Raw genomic sequence first — 14,377 nt, 5'->3', positions numbered from 1 at the left:
ACCCTTCTTGTCTAGGGCTTTGGGGACACTTAACAAGCCTTTTCTATAGGAAAACCTATATGAACTTTTCAAAGCAGAGTAGAATGAACCTCATGTTCTAATCAATGCAGAAAAAAATCTGGGGGGGGCGGTGCTGAGAGAGCGCACACACGAGCAGAGGCAGGGCAGAGAGAGGGAGAGAGAGAGAGAGAGAGAGAGAGAGAGAGAGGGAATCCCAGGCAGGCTCCACACTGACAGTGCAGACCCTGACATGGGGCTAGATCTCACAAACCTTGAGATCATGACCTGAGCCAAAATCAAGACTCAGATGCTTCCCCAATTGAGCCGCCCAGGCGCCCCCTGAAATTTGTTTTAAGAGGAAAATTTTCTTGACCAGTTGACCAACTCTTGGCTTAAAGGGGAAGTAAAATAAAAACTGCAATGACAAGCTATTTTGAAATGTTCGATAGAGAATGTTGTATATAAAAATTATGGGAAATAAAGCTGTACTTTGAGGAAAACTCATAGCCTTAAATGCCTTTATCATTAAACAGAGATTAGAAATAAAATACACTGATATTTATTGTTCTCTACCCTGGAAGACCCAGTCATGTGTGTGATGTTGATGTAGGTATATCAGGAGAGCAGAAGAGGACACCGGTCAGAACAGGATTATAACTAAGCCTCCCAGCTAAGTCAACTGTGTTTGGTGCTAAAAAGAAGTTCTAAACAAAGTACCCTGGGAGCCCAGAAGAAAGTTATTCTCACTTGCGGTGAGAGCCAGAGTCAGCTGTTCAGGGCCTGTGTCACAAAGATCTTTAAAGCTTTGTTGAGGAGTCTGTGCTTTACTATCAGGACAGTGGGGAACCACTGGAGGAGGGGTGTGTGTGTACGTGTGTGTAAAGACTTTTATTTTTGTTGCTGCTCTTTTGTTTTGTTTTTCTCTTTCATAATAGTTTCCCAGATGTGGAACTGCTTGATTAAAGAAAAACAGGGGCACCTGGGGTGCTCATTTGGTTAGGGATCCGACTCTTGGTTTTGGCTCAGGTCATGATCAAACAGTGTGGGAGTTTGAGACCTGCATCTGGCTCTGTGCTGACGTAGCCAAGCCTGTGTGGGATTCTTTCTCTCTCCCTCCCTCTCTGCCTTTCCCCCACTCACAAGCTCTTGCTCTCTCTCTCTCAAAATAAATAAATAAATAATAAATAAAGAGAAAAAACAGGGCGCCTGGGTGACTCAGTCAGTTAAGTATCTGGCTTTGGCTCAGGTCATGATCTTGAAGTTCATGGCTTCAAGCCCTGCATCAGGCTCTACCCTGGCAGTGCGGAGCCTGCTTGGGACTCTCTCTCCCTCCCTCTCTCTGCCCCTCTCCACTCGCTCAGTCTCTCAAAAATAAATAAATAAACTTTAAAAAAAATGAAGAGGAGAAACATTTTAAGCTTCTTTTAAGTTTATTTATTTTGAGAGAGAAAGAGAGCACGAGTGGGGGAGGGGCAGGGAGACAGACAGGTAGTGGGAGGATCCCACGCAGGCTCCACGCTTAGCATGGAGCCTGACTCAGGGCTCCATATCACGACCGCAAGACCATGACCTGAGCTGATATCAGACACTTAACCGATGGAGCCACCCAGGCACCCCCAAATTTTAATTTTCTTAAAACACAGTCACACTGCTTTCCATAAGATGTAGTACATTCACAGGATCTCTCCTCTGATGGGAGATGTTAGCGTTTACAAAAGTCTGCACGAAGGGAGCTTTGCCCACAACCGAGGCACCGGTGAGGTTCTTTTCCTGAATGAGTCCCCTGGTGCTCAGAGAATCTAATGTTGAGAGGTTCTTCCTGGTTGGAGTTCTCAGGGCTTTCTTCCTATAGAGTGGTTGGATGCTCTGTAAGTTCTGCTAAGTCTTAGGATTTCCACATTGGTTTTCTAAAGGTTTTTAGTCTTTTTTGTAAAGTAGACCCTTGGAGAGCATTCCCCCCTAAAGTTACAGTGAGTGGATGCAGAGTTTCCAGGGTTTTTCTGCTTTGAAGAAGCTTCTTTATCTTCTCTCCTGATCTTAAAACCTGAGAGAAGAAATGAAAGTTGAAAATGTCACCCTGTCCCCAGGGGAAAGAAAGTGAGGGCGAGAAAAGGGGTTTATTAAACCAGTAATGGGATGACAGAAAGTCCTAAGTACGTCTCAACGCTTTTTACATCAATTGAGTCCGAAGTTTTCTTTTCTTTCTCCCCTTGTATGCAGTGAACACTCACCTCATCTTGAAGCCAAATCCTGGTCTCATTTCTTTGAAATTCTGCAGTCCCTTCACCCGTGGCTCTTCTCTGTGCTCCATGGGAAGCCCAGGCCAGGCTTTGGTACTGGATATCCTGGCTACAAAAAAGACAGGAAGCATGAGAGTTTGGCTCACGACTGATTGGGAGGGTGATTTCAGGACGATTTCTAGGGCAGATGGCCTCTCTGTATCCATTTCCTCTTAGGATCATTTCACCTGAAGCCTCTGTCAGCAGTATTTCAATATTAAAACAAAACCAAAACGAGGGAAACTCCTTTTGTGTTCAATTCAAGGCTGTTGTCCTCCAATCTGTGAACAAGGAGTGAATTAGTTCTGTGTTAAAATCAATGCACTAGGGTGCCTGGGTGGCTCGGCTGGTTAAGTGGCAGACTATTGATTTTGGCTCGGGATGTTATCTCATGATACGTGGGATCGAGCCCTGCGTCTGGCTCTGTGCTGACAGCGCAGGGCCTGCTTGGGATTCTCTCCCTCTGCCCCTCTCCTACTCTCTCTCTCTCTCTCTCTCTCTCTCAAAATAAATAAATTTAAAAAATTCAATGTACTAAATGTTTAGTTTTACGTTATCTTTTGAATATTTTGATAAGAGAATTATTGAAGTTAGGACTGAAGTGTGATGTCAGTCTTCCTAAAATTCTGACTGTGTCAAACCTGAGAAACATTTTCTTATTGAGTTCAAGAGAAGAGAGAAAAAGCGGTAAAAGCAGGAATTTGGGAACTGAGTCCTGGATTCATTTCAGTTCAGAGATTTTCAAATAAAAATCGATATGTGAGCTGGGTTGGCTGGTGACTGGCAAATGCCGTCTTTACACGTTTCTTTTAGCTGCAGCCTAGAAGTGGGTTATCTTGAAGTTCACTAAAACAACTCTCTAACTGTGTTTCTGGCAGTCCAGAGACAGCTGGTGAAATCGTGCCCAGCTCAGTTCCCTGCTCTATCCTAGCACTCTTTCCCTCGCTGAGAGCCGCCTCTTCTGTGCCCCCTCCTCCCCTCCCCACCTCCCCCCACCCCCGACAAAGTTTATTGCTCTGCAATAAAATGTGGGTTGGTAAGTAGTCATTTATGATCCACATGGAGGAAAATGTTTAAATATTAACGTTACCAAACAATATTAGCAAGTTAATGTTAATCTGAAGAAAAATGTAAATTCTAGAACACTTTACCAAAATATAGGAAGTGGAGCAAAATGCCTTATTTTATACTTCCATGAAGAGAAGCAACACATTTCAGATTAACAAAAAAAGAAAATGCTTTTCAAATGAAATGCCGTTTAAAGTCACCGTTTTGTTTATGATTGGACTGCAAAGCTAAGACTAAGATCAAAGCGTGATTTGGTATACGTAAAAGTACACCTGATCCATTGATCACAGAAAGCTGTGGTCTACTCAAGTGGGACGAAACCAAAGCCAGGGTGAGTGGCAGATAGCAAGCAAAGGCTTAGGGTGGCAGAGGCCTGGAGGCCAGGGCACCCTCAGGCCAGAGGCAGGGCAAGAAGCAGTTCAGACTGCTAAGAGCTGCTTGTCTGTCGGCTCCCTCGCCAACAAGCACGGACCGGAAGGTCTTAACACTGTGTGTTTCATCGGATACCGGTTTGCAGACCACACACAGAGACAGCTGCCCCACTTGAGTGCAAGGGAATCTAGAAGGCCTAGGGAAGGCCTGAAAGCAGCTCGAGAGACAGAATCTAGTGCCCATGAGAGCTAAGGCCGGGATTAGTAGGGGCTCTTTATCTGAGATTCAAATGTGTTTTCTCTGTGATAGTCAGGGAGCCACCTATCACTGAGGACAAGAAAATAGAAGCAAGTAAAATGGTTACTGGAGGGCATACTTACTTCCCTTAACTTACTTTTCACCGAAGACCTAAACTAGTGGTTCTTAATCTTTTTGGTGGTTTTGAGAACTTGACGGAAGCCATGGATTTGCTTCCTAGAACATACACATATACATGCAGTATTGTATAAAGTAACAGAAACTTCAGAAGATCTCCAGATCCATCAGTGTGACCCTCTAGAACTGTGGTGGCCAAAACAGTAGCCACTAGGTGGCACTTAGCAACCCGAGCTGCGTTTCAGCATCCCCGCAAGTTATACTGGACGGTGCCGCTCTATAATTTCATGGACTCTGGGTTAAGAACTCCTGCCCCAAATGACCCCCTGTAGATCTACTGGCCTGTAACCCCACTCCTAGTAACACACCAGCTATTTTCTATGTTTGAATATAGATAGGCCTCAAAAAACGGAGGAAGAATACTAACAGTAATTTTGAATAACAGTCCATCTTGCTTCAAGTCCCCATTAATAACCTAAACCTAGCAGATGATTCATTCTTCCCATCTCCAGGTATGTGTAGTTTCGCAAACATTCTCATGCCCCCACATCCTGCAATAAAAATCCAAGTGGCTTTTCTGTGACATAGGGTGAGACTTCAGGAGTTTACTGTGCATTACTAGCATTCACTGAGTTGGTACTAATTGCCAGGTACCGTTCTAAGCATCCTACACGTTAGCTCATTTAATCCTCACCAAATATAAAGTGAAGATAGGCTTATCCCCTCAAAACAGATGAGGGAACTGAAGTTTGGGGGTCAGTGAGATTGAGTAACTTGTCTGAGATGACGTAGTAAATGCCAGCGAAGTGACTTTTAGGTTAGAATCTGTAGTCTCCTGAAATATGTCGAAAACAGGAGGATGGCCTTAGAGGACTCTGAGGTCACATGTCTCAGCAAGGGTTTCTGAGATGGACCTATACCGGCCTGTGTGCTGAGGCTGCTGAGGTCACATTTGCCACCACAGCGGTGGAGCCCTTTCCCTCTAGTGGAACAAGAAAAAACCGAAATACTCAGGACTCTCTCCACCCAGTCGTCCAAAGCCGGCCTCTCTGTCCCCACTTCACCCTTTTTAATATTATGGCAGCCTGAACTTTAGCGACAGACTAGCTGCGTGACCCTGGACAAGGGTGTTCGCTGACACTCGGTGCCGTTGTTACAGGGGGATGATAACAGCATCTACGTCCTACAGTTTTGAGTGCTGTTAGGGTCCAGCTCTATTAGGCAAGCGCTCGATAAAAGGTTGTCACGATTCACTCCTGCGACACTCTCCGGAGCCCACGGGCCCGATTGTCGCTAGAGGGAAGGGAGGAGCTGAGCCCACTCTCCGGGTTTCCTTCCGTTCCCCGCTCGCAGTGAAGTTCACAACTTTCATCACAAGATCTAGGAGGGAGCTGAATAACGACCCCGCCCTCGCAGGGATGGACAATAAGCAGCACGTCCCGGGTCGCCAGGAGCTCTCGTGGACGCCCAGCCTGCAGGACCCTGACCGAGCAAGGGATGGCCAAGCGCGCCCAGCCCCAGGGCCCCAGCAGCGCGCCGGAAGCACTGCCGCGGCCCTCCGCTCTCCGCCCCTGCTCCCGGCACCTGCCTCGGGCGCAGGCGCGGGCCGTGCAACGGACTACATCTCCCGGCAAGCCCCGCAGCGACGCCGACCCGGGCCGGTCTACAGGCTTCCCGACCACCCGGCGCCGAGAGGCGGCGGAGAGAGCCCTGGCTTGCGTGCTTCTGAGGCCGCCGGGCTAGAGGGGCTCTCTCGTGCAGCCCCGAGTAACCAGAGCGGGTGGGGACTGCCTTTAAATCCGTTATGACCGGGCAGTGATTCTCAAGCTTGTCTGTGGGGGAAGAGCTTGTTAACAATTCGGGTCGTTTGGCCCCACCCGACACTGACGCGCTGGATTTCGCGTGGCTCGGGTTTTCACTTTAGTAAGCTTTCTGGGAATTCTGATCCGGTAGTCAGCCGGTCACGCCCGCCTCAGGCATGTTTTCCTCTAAACTTAGCTGCCCTGCCTCTCGTCTCCAATTGGCCGTCGCTCGCCCCGTCTCCGCAGGCAACTCTTCCCCTCTGGTTGGTCGGCGGTGAAGTCTGTGGCGAGACCTGACCCAATGGGCGCTAGAGTTCGCAGATCGTGACCCGGAAGTTGATCCTGAGCCTGCGCCGTTGGCTGTGGACGCCTAAGCGCGCCGGGACTTCCGGCGTGCAGCCGAGCGCCTAGGCTTGCGTGAGTCGGAGACGAGAGTCAAAGCGCGGTGTTCAGCTCCTGCTGCGGGGTGGTCTTGCCGGTTCCTGGGTAGGGGGCCGGCGCGACGGCGCCCGTGATCGGCTGAGGCCAAGGCACCGGAGCCGGCTGCGCCCGGGCCGAGGCTGGGCTCCGCGGGGCCCGGGAAGCCTTCTCGGGCGGGTGCAGCTGGTTTCGGGGCCGAGGTGCTCCGGAGGGGCCTGAGGATGGCGTCGGGCCCGGGCTCCCAAGACCGGGAAGGGCTCCTGATCGTGAAACTGGAGGAGGACTGCGCCTGGAGCCAGGAGCTGCCGCCGCCAGATCCGGGGCCGAGTCCCGAGGCCTCCCACTTACGCTTCAGAAGGTTCCGCTTCCAAGAGGCCGCCGGGCCCCGGGAAGCCCTCAGCCGGCTCCAGGAGCTTTGCCATGAGTGGCTCCGGCCGGAGCTGCGCACTAAGGAGCAAATCCTGGAGCTGCTGGTCCTGGAGCAGTTCCTGACCATCCTGCCCCAGGAGATCCAGAGCAGGGTGCAGGAGCTGCATCCGGAGAGCGGCGAGGAAGCGGTCACCCTTGTGGAGGGCATGCAGAGAGAGCTTGGGAGACTGAGACTTCAGGTGAGAGAAAGAGCTGTCTTCGGTTCGTTTGGCCCCGAGGACTAGGACATCGCGGCCGCCCTGTTCTCCATACCCATGTGCTTGGTGCCCTGAGTAGACTTTACACGGGCAAGAGGTCTTTTTATAGTTCAGTTAGGAAGATTCATTCTCCAGGTTTTCCCCGGCAGGACAGAACCAGCAGTGAAGAATGCCCTCTTTCCCCATGGAGGCAGGGGGTGTGCATTCGTGTGACCCCCCCCCCCCCCCCCCCGGAGTTAATTCGCAGGGTCCAAATCCTCACTCTGGTCTGTAGCAGTTTTGCGACTTTGGGCAAATTACTTAATTTCTTTAGGCTTCGGATTTGCCACGTAGTAAAGTGAGAATGACAAAACATCTTCCTAGGGTTGTTTTGAGGGTTACGGGGAGAGTATCACGTGGTTTTGACCCCACTGCTGGCTAATAGTGCTTCATGGCTGTTAGCTGTTGTCAGGTTGGGTTCAGTAGCCTGGTCCCCTCTGCGGAGCTCGGTCGGGTTAACGGTAGATTGCGAAACACGGTTTGGCACTGAGGCTCCGAGGGCACCGGTCCCCGGGGTCGGTCAAGTTTAACTTACCCTGAAGTGAGGAGTGGAAGCCTGTAGATACAATGGGGGGCGGGGGGAGGAGGCAAGAGGGAGTCAGGTGTGCCGGAGAGCTGTGTGGGGAAGGTGTGCCCCGGGGGCGGACGTCTTCCGCTCCGACGTTCTCCAGCACTCAGGGGATCAGAAAAGCGTTAAGTGGAAACCATGCTCCTCTCTTGCTGGACCCAAAGGGATCGCCGGTAGTTCTCCGTTGAAGGCTTGCCCCCAGAATTCTGTACTAATGTCCCTTCCTCTCGGGCCCTGTTATGATGATGAGTGATGTGGGTTGGTTCCCAGGTCACAAACCATAGGCGGGGAACAGAAGTGCTCTTGGAGGAGCCTTTGCCTCTGGAAACAGCACGAGAGTCACCGAGCTTCAAGCTGGAGCCAATGGAGACTGAGCGAAGCCCTGGCCCCAGGCTGCAGGAGCTGCTAGGCCCCAGCCCCAAAAGGGACCCCCAGGCTGTAAAGGAGAGGGGTGAGGAACAGTTACCTGGGCTGGGGGGAGGGAGGAGGGGCTTCCGGGTCGTTCCCTGACACCAGCAGGTGGCGGATCACCGCCTAGGTGAGGGAATTTCTGACCTCAGGGTTCCCGGCGTGGAGTCAAAGACCTAAACATGGTGGTCTGGGTTCTTTGGGGGATGGGAGCGGGGGCGGGGGGATCTTTAAGTAAGCCCCCGTGTATGCAGAACAGAGACGTTTAGAGCTTTGAACCATGGAGGGCTTGACTGCTGCAGGCCGGCGGGGAAGCCGCCTGGTGCTCTTTGCCCACCTCCGCCATTTTGGGTATCGCTTCGCGACGCCTCCGTTGCCGCCTTTTGCTCCTTGTTCGATCCTGAGCGGAGACTGGGTGTTGGGGAATGGATACCGTGTTGTAATAATCCTTGGGCTCCCGAGAATTGCAGATGCCTTTCTCATCATGATTTCTGTCACCTTCAGCATTGTCTGCTCCCTGGCTTTCTCTCTTTCCTGCTGAAGGAAACATGGAAGACAAGGAAATGACTGGGCCCCAGGTGATGTGGAAGTTCTCCTTGTCTCCCCCCGGCACCCCTCCCCCCAGTTGTTCTTGTGGGGACGGGGTCTTCTTTGCCTCTTGGAGAGGATCCTTTGTCCCGCACCACGCGCGCCTCCCCGCCTTCTTTATTTCCTCCACACCCCACTTGTGGGCCTGCACCCTCCTCCCCCATGAAGTGTGGCCTTGGCACCCTGGGTTTTGCCCCCGTAACTCATGACTCTGCTTGAATTGTTCCTGGCGCCTCGGGGGCTAAAGGAGATCTTGTGCTCTTTCAGTTGCCTGAGAGCTTAGAGGACGTGGCTATGTACATCTCCCAGGAGGAGTGGGGGCATCAGGATCCTAGTAAGAGGGCCCTCTCCAGGGACACGGTGCAGGAGAGTTATGAGAATGTGGACTCACTGGGTAAGGATTTTTTTTCCAGGCATGAAGACTCGGCCCTTTCTGACCAGGGGCCTGTCCCTTCGCCACTCACTTCCTGGACGGAAGTTCCGGGTTTTGCCGGAACACCTCCCTTTCTCTAAAGCACCCCGGATGAGGATCCGTTAAATATCTGGCGGTTGGCACAGTTGGCAGACTTATGGCCCCCAGCCGCCAGAGCCAGAGGCAGGGACTCTGAGTTTTAGTGGACTTCCCGGGGCAGAACAAATCAAATCCGCTGACAACCTCCCCCCGCCCCCCCGCCCCCCGCCACACACACTCTCCGTTCAGCCTCCCCCACCCCTCCATCGCACACACTCTCCGTTCAGCCTCCCCCACTCCACCCCCCCTCGCACACACACTCCGTTCTTGATGCCTTGCAATTTTGAGATGCTTATTCTTCTGGTCTCACTCATATTTTCTGTGCTTCGTTAGTATTCCTAGGCCCTTCTCCACCTTTCGGGGGGCACTGGCATCAACATTCCAGTTCAGCAGCTATCCCAGCCCTTAAAAATTCAGGAAGGAGGGGGGAGGCCTTTTGGGAATTTGAAAATTTTTATATATATATAAATATATACATGTATTATATATACACACACACACACACACACACACACACACACGTATATAATGGGATAAATAAGATGTATCTATGTGTTAAACTGTTATGCAGAGATTAAAAATGATGCCTATGAAATATGACAAATGACAGCTGGATCTAGGTAGAGTGTATACAGACACTGTGTAATTCCTTCAACGTTGGATGTATGAAAATTCTTACATTAAAACGTTGTGGGAAGTCTTTTTTTTTTTTATTCGTTTTAATGCTTTTATTTATTTTCGAGACAGAGAGAGACAGCATGAGCAGGAGAGGGGCAGAGAGAGAGGGAGACACAGAATCCGAAGCAGGCTCCAGGCTCTGAGCTGTCAGCAGAGTCTGACACGGGGCTCGAACTCACTATCTGTGAGATCATGACCTGAGCTGAAGTCGGCCGCTGAACCGACTGAGCCACCCAGGCGCCCCGCAAGTTGTGGGAAGTCTTAAATAACAGCGATTCTGTGTACGTTACGATTGTGGCCATACTGACACGTGGCAGAAAAGAGTCACACTTTGTTTTCATACATCTGGTCTTTGTAAAAAGAGGCACAGTTATCGGTTCACTTGCAGTAACTCTGCATAAGGGTCATCGCTGGGTTTGGTTCCCTTCACTGGGACCTTCTCCAGGCTGTCCATCACCAGGCCATGGTTTGGTGCCCTGAGCTGAGCCTAGCTCTCAGTGCTTCGTGGGAAGAGAAGTTGGGCTCACGAGTTCTTGGAACTAAACTGTTTAAGGTCCGGGTTTGTTGGGATTGGTGTGAGGTTTTAGTTTTAGCATCGCGCAGGAATGGCGCTCCTAGGCTTCAACCTCCGGGGCATCTCAGAGCCCCAGATTTCTTTCTGATGGTCCACCACGTTACGTTTTATCCTGGAGTTGTCTTGTGGAATGTAGTTCTAGTTTATATTTATCTGTGAGAGTTAGGGCTCTTTTATAATATTAAACTAATTCCGCAAGAACTGATCACTCGAATCACGTTTGGTTGTTTTAATGACAAAAGTGTACATTCTCACTGCAAAATATCCCAAGTACTACAAAAGCGTAACAAGAAAAAAAAGTCACAGTCCCCCTCCTCCAATTTCTTTCTCTGGAGATAACCACTGTGAACAGTTTAGTGTATTGTCAGACTTACTACTGTCGGACTCCGTGTGCCTTGTGTGGATATGTCCACTAAGCGCAGGGGCCAAGATCGTCTTTGTTTCTTCTGCCTGGTAGAGGGAGTGGTGACAGACATCTGTTTCTTTCGTTGTGAACAGAGGCTCAGGTTCCCATTCGGGAGGCCCTAAGTACCCAGGTGGAACAAGGAGGAAAGCCATGGGATCCCAGTGTTCAGACTTGCAAGGAAGGCCTGAGTCCCAGAGGCCCAGCTCCAGGTAAGAAGGAACGGAGGTGAGCAGCCTGCCCAGCTAGACTCCCACTGTCGGGAGGGAAGCCCTCAAGCACTGGGGCGGAGGGCTAGCCCATCACCGCTGCCAGGAAGATGCGTTGCTTCCCGTCGCCCCGCTGCCCATTTCCATCCCACGGTGCCCGGTGTAAGGGGGCACTCGCTCCTGGGGCCTGCCCCAATCCCAGCCTTGCTCCAACCCACCCATTTCCACAGGGCGGGAGCCAGAGGCTCAGTTGTAGAGCGAGTCGGGGGCCTGTACAAGCGAGGTCAGGACTGGTCTGAGCCCTGTTCCTTTGCGACGGCCCCACCTTTTATCCTCTCTAGGGTATTTTACCTACATGGGGAAAATGGGAGACTGAGATAGAACCAGCCTTTCTGGACGTCTGGCCTACAGGGAGGAGCAGGTCTGTGGGATTTCCTTTTGTCTCGTGTAGGAATAACGTAGGGGTTTGGTTTCTCTCGCTCTGCCAGGAGAAGAGAAGTTTGAGAACCAGGAAGAAAGTGCTCAGTCCCTTTCCCCCGAGAGCGCCCACCCGCAGGCGCTGCTGCCTGGCCAGGCCAGAGGGGAGGTGCCCTGGAGTCCTGAGCGGGGAAGGCCTCGGGACAGGGCAGAAGGGCACTGGGAGCCTCCCCCAGAGGAAGGGATGGAGCCGTCCTTAGTGGGGGCCACAAGTTGCAGAGAACGGGGGCGACCGAAGGAATCGCAGCCGAAGAAGCTCCACTTATGTCCCTTGTGCGGCAAAAATTTCTCTAACAACTCGAACCTAATTAGGCACCAGAGAATACATGCGGCAGAGAGACTGTGCGTGGGTGTGGAGTGTGGCGAAATCTTTGGTGGGAACCCGCACTTTCTGTCACTACACAGAGCACACTTGGGAGAGGAGGCGCATAAGTGCCTGGAATGTGGAAAGAGCTTCAGTCAGAACACCCACCTGACTCGCCATCAGCGCACCCACACGGGCGAGAAGCCCTACCAATGTAACGTCTGTGGAAAAAGCTTCTCTTGCAACTCAAACCTTCACAGGCACCAGAGGACGCACACCGGCGAGAAGCCCTACAAGTGCCCCGAGTGTGGGGAGATCTTTGCTCATAGTTCCAACCTCCTCAGGCACCAAAGGATCCACACGGGCGAGAGACCTTACAGGTGTGCCGAGTGTGGGAAAAGTTTCTCCCGCAGTTCGCACCTCGTCATACACGAAAGGACTCACGAGAAAGAGAGGCTTTACCCCTTCTCGGAGTGTGGGGAAGCAGTGAGTGGCAGCACCCTCTTTCTTAGCAACCACGGAACCCACAAGGCAGAGAAGAAACTCTTCGAATGTTCGACCTGTGGGAAAAGCTTCCGGCAGGGCATGCACCTCACCAGACATCAGAGGACACACACGGGGGAGAAGCCGTACAAGTGTAACCTTTGCGGGGAAAACTTCTCTCATAGATCCAACTTAATCAGGCACCAGAGAATTCACACGGGAGAGAAACCCTATACCTGTCATGAGTGCGGAGACAGTTTTTCTCACAGCTCCAATCGCATCCGTCACCTGAGAACCCATACGGGAGAGAGACCCTATAAATGTTCCGAGTGTGGAGAGAGCTTTTCTCGGAGTTCACGCCTTATGAGTCACCAGAGAACTCACACGGGATAGAAACAGCGGCATTTCTCTCTGGCCCAGAGAAGGCGGCCTACTCGGAGGGTCCCGTTAAGAGCTGATATTCTCTGGCCAGCCGACCAAATCATCTGTTTGTAAGGTAATTACTGTAAAGAGGATCAAGGTGGGGGTCGCTGTGAGGGAGGTGCAGGGGCAGCAAAGGCTTAGCCTAGAACTAGAATGCAATTCTGCCCGAACTCCTGAGGGTGTCAAGTCTTTGAGGTGACCTGCTCCGGACAGAGTCCTCCGTGAAGTCGCATGTCCCAGGGCACACTGACTGCCTTGGTATACTTAGGCAGGTTGTGACTCGGGTGCCTTACCGTGTCCACTGTCCGTCCCAGCGACTTTGGGGGACCCATGTGATTTTCCGATACTGCTTCCTCACTTGGAATGTTCGGCAGGGGCGTTTGGGCTCCTGAGGCCCTTGGGACAAAAGAAGGGCGGCGCGTTCTGGAAACCAGCTCAAGGCCACAGAAGACTGGTTGGTGAGTTGCGGCTCCCTGAGAGCCCTGGCTGGGAAGCCGAGGGCAGTCCGGGGCCGTCACCACAGCGCCTCTCTGGCCGGAGTGCCCGCGCCCAGGCCAGGCACGTAAACGTCACCTCAGGCAAAAAGGAACCAGAGACCCGAGGGAGGTGGTGAGAAGGAGTTTGCAGTTCGGCACAGGTGTCGGCAGAGGAAGCCAGACTGTGGATTAGTTCACCCTTGCAGAGATTAAGACTCAATCCCCCCCTCTGTCCAAGAAGGAAACAGAGCTCTGGAGTCTTCAGAGGGTTCCACGAAAGAGGGGCTCCCTGGGAGGCTTTGCAAGTGTGGATCCTGGGGAGATTAGGGATCTTGCTTTTCCTTGTTGAAAATATGTTTGGACGGTAATAAATGTCTTCAGGAAATAAGAAAATGTTAAGTGTCCAACACTTGTGATTTCGGGGCAGGTCATGATCCCAGAGTCGTGGGTCAGGGAGCCTGCTTAAGATCCTCTCCCTGTCCCTCTGCGCCGCCCCCCCCCCCCCCTGCCCGACACACGTACCCACTGCACACTCTGTCAAAAGAAAAAAGCCGAGGTTGCCATTTATGTGGATTGTCAGTCTCACGAGAATGGAAAGCACCTCTCCCTTTCACCCCTCTCTCCCGTAATATCACCCATGCAGACCTTCCGACGTGGTCCACCTGCCGTTGCGCCTACTGGGAGCACTGAAGCGTCAGGCTAGAGCCGTGAGGGCCCCCAGGAGTTCACTCCTGGCACTAAAAAGATTTTCCAACAGGAAAAGTCGCAAGTCCCAGCCTCCGGGCTAGCTCCCCTTCCAACAAATTCACAAGCAGAGCTGTTGTCTGTTTTAATGAGATGATCTCACAGAATACGGCATGTAAAACATTGAGCTCCGCATCTGGCACATAGAAAGTGCTCGTTTATTCATGTCATCTGTGGGCAGATAATCCCGGCAAGACTCTTTCCTCTAAGCCCCCCGCCACTACGACCAACGCAAGACCTGCTGGCAGAAATTTCAGGGAGCAGTCTGTTAACTGCGAGGCGGGATTGATGATTTCTTTCCTTGTGGTTGTATCACAGCAGGTCAGAGGTCCTCCGCATAGGCTCCCGTGAGGTCACTGCAAGGGATGGCCAAGTGTGTGCTTTTCATATTCATATTTTTATGTTGCGCACACATATTTTACATTTATAGACTCTTACCCACTAGTCCTTGAAAAAGAAACCAGAACAGTCTCCAACCTGGTTCTTAGGATAATGGGAGACTGACACAGGGGCAATACTCTTGCTCCCTCAGCCCGTATGGGTACAAACT

At 51.8% G+C, this 14,377-nt stretch overlaps 1 protein-coding gene and 1 long non-coding RNA gene across 6 annotated transcripts in view; one reads left to right on the top strand and one right to left on the bottom strand.

The window, feature by feature from the left end:
* The window catches only part of ZNF263 (zinc finger protein 263), a 49,966-nt gene extending 36,490 nt beyond the window's left edge, over positions 1-13,476 (top strand). For 3 of the 4 annotated variants that reach the window (XM_042972241.1, XM_042972240.1, XM_042972242.1), the window contains 6 exons: positions 6,143-6,924; positions 7,820-8,000; positions 8,462-8,535; positions 8,813-8,939; positions 10,807-10,923; positions 11,409-13,476. In XM_042972241.1, the coding sequence (XP_042828175.1) occupies positions 6,538-6,924; positions 7,820-8,000; positions 8,462-8,535; positions 8,813-8,939; positions 10,807-10,923; positions 11,409-12,577 (2,055 nt within the window). In that variant the 5' untranslated portion in view covers positions 6,143-6,537 and the 3' untranslated portion in view covers positions 12,578-13,476. Of the gene's footprint in view, positions 1-5,688; positions 5,875-6,142; positions 6,925-7,819; positions 8,001-8,461; positions 8,536-8,812; positions 8,940-10,806; positions 10,924-11,408 lie in introns of those variants that run through there. The other variant, XM_042972243.1, reaches the window with a different exon arrangement.
* On the bottom strand, positions 1,576-6,198 carry LOC122234726. 2 transcript variants are annotated; one of them, XR_006212645.1, is made up of 3 exons: positions 5,972-6,198; positions 2,232-2,349; positions 1,576-2,044 (listed from the first exon to the last, which is right to left on the bottom strand). It is a non-coding gene; the product is annotated as an uncharacterized LOC122234726 (long non-coding RNA). The 2 variants fall into 2 exon arrangements; XR_006212646.1 differs by having other exon boundaries at positions 5,983-6,198.
* Positions 13,477-14,377: the final 901 nt, after the last annotated feature.

The sequence above is a fragment of the Panthera tigris genome, chromosome E3 (assembly GCF_018350195.1).
Source record: "Panthera tigris isolate Pti1 chromosome E3, P.tigris_Pti1_mat1.1, whole genome shotgun sequence".
NCBI lineage: Eukaryota > Metazoa > Chordata > Mammalia > Carnivora > Felidae > Panthera > Panthera tigris.
This window is presented reverse-complemented; position numbering and strand designations above follow the sequence as displayed.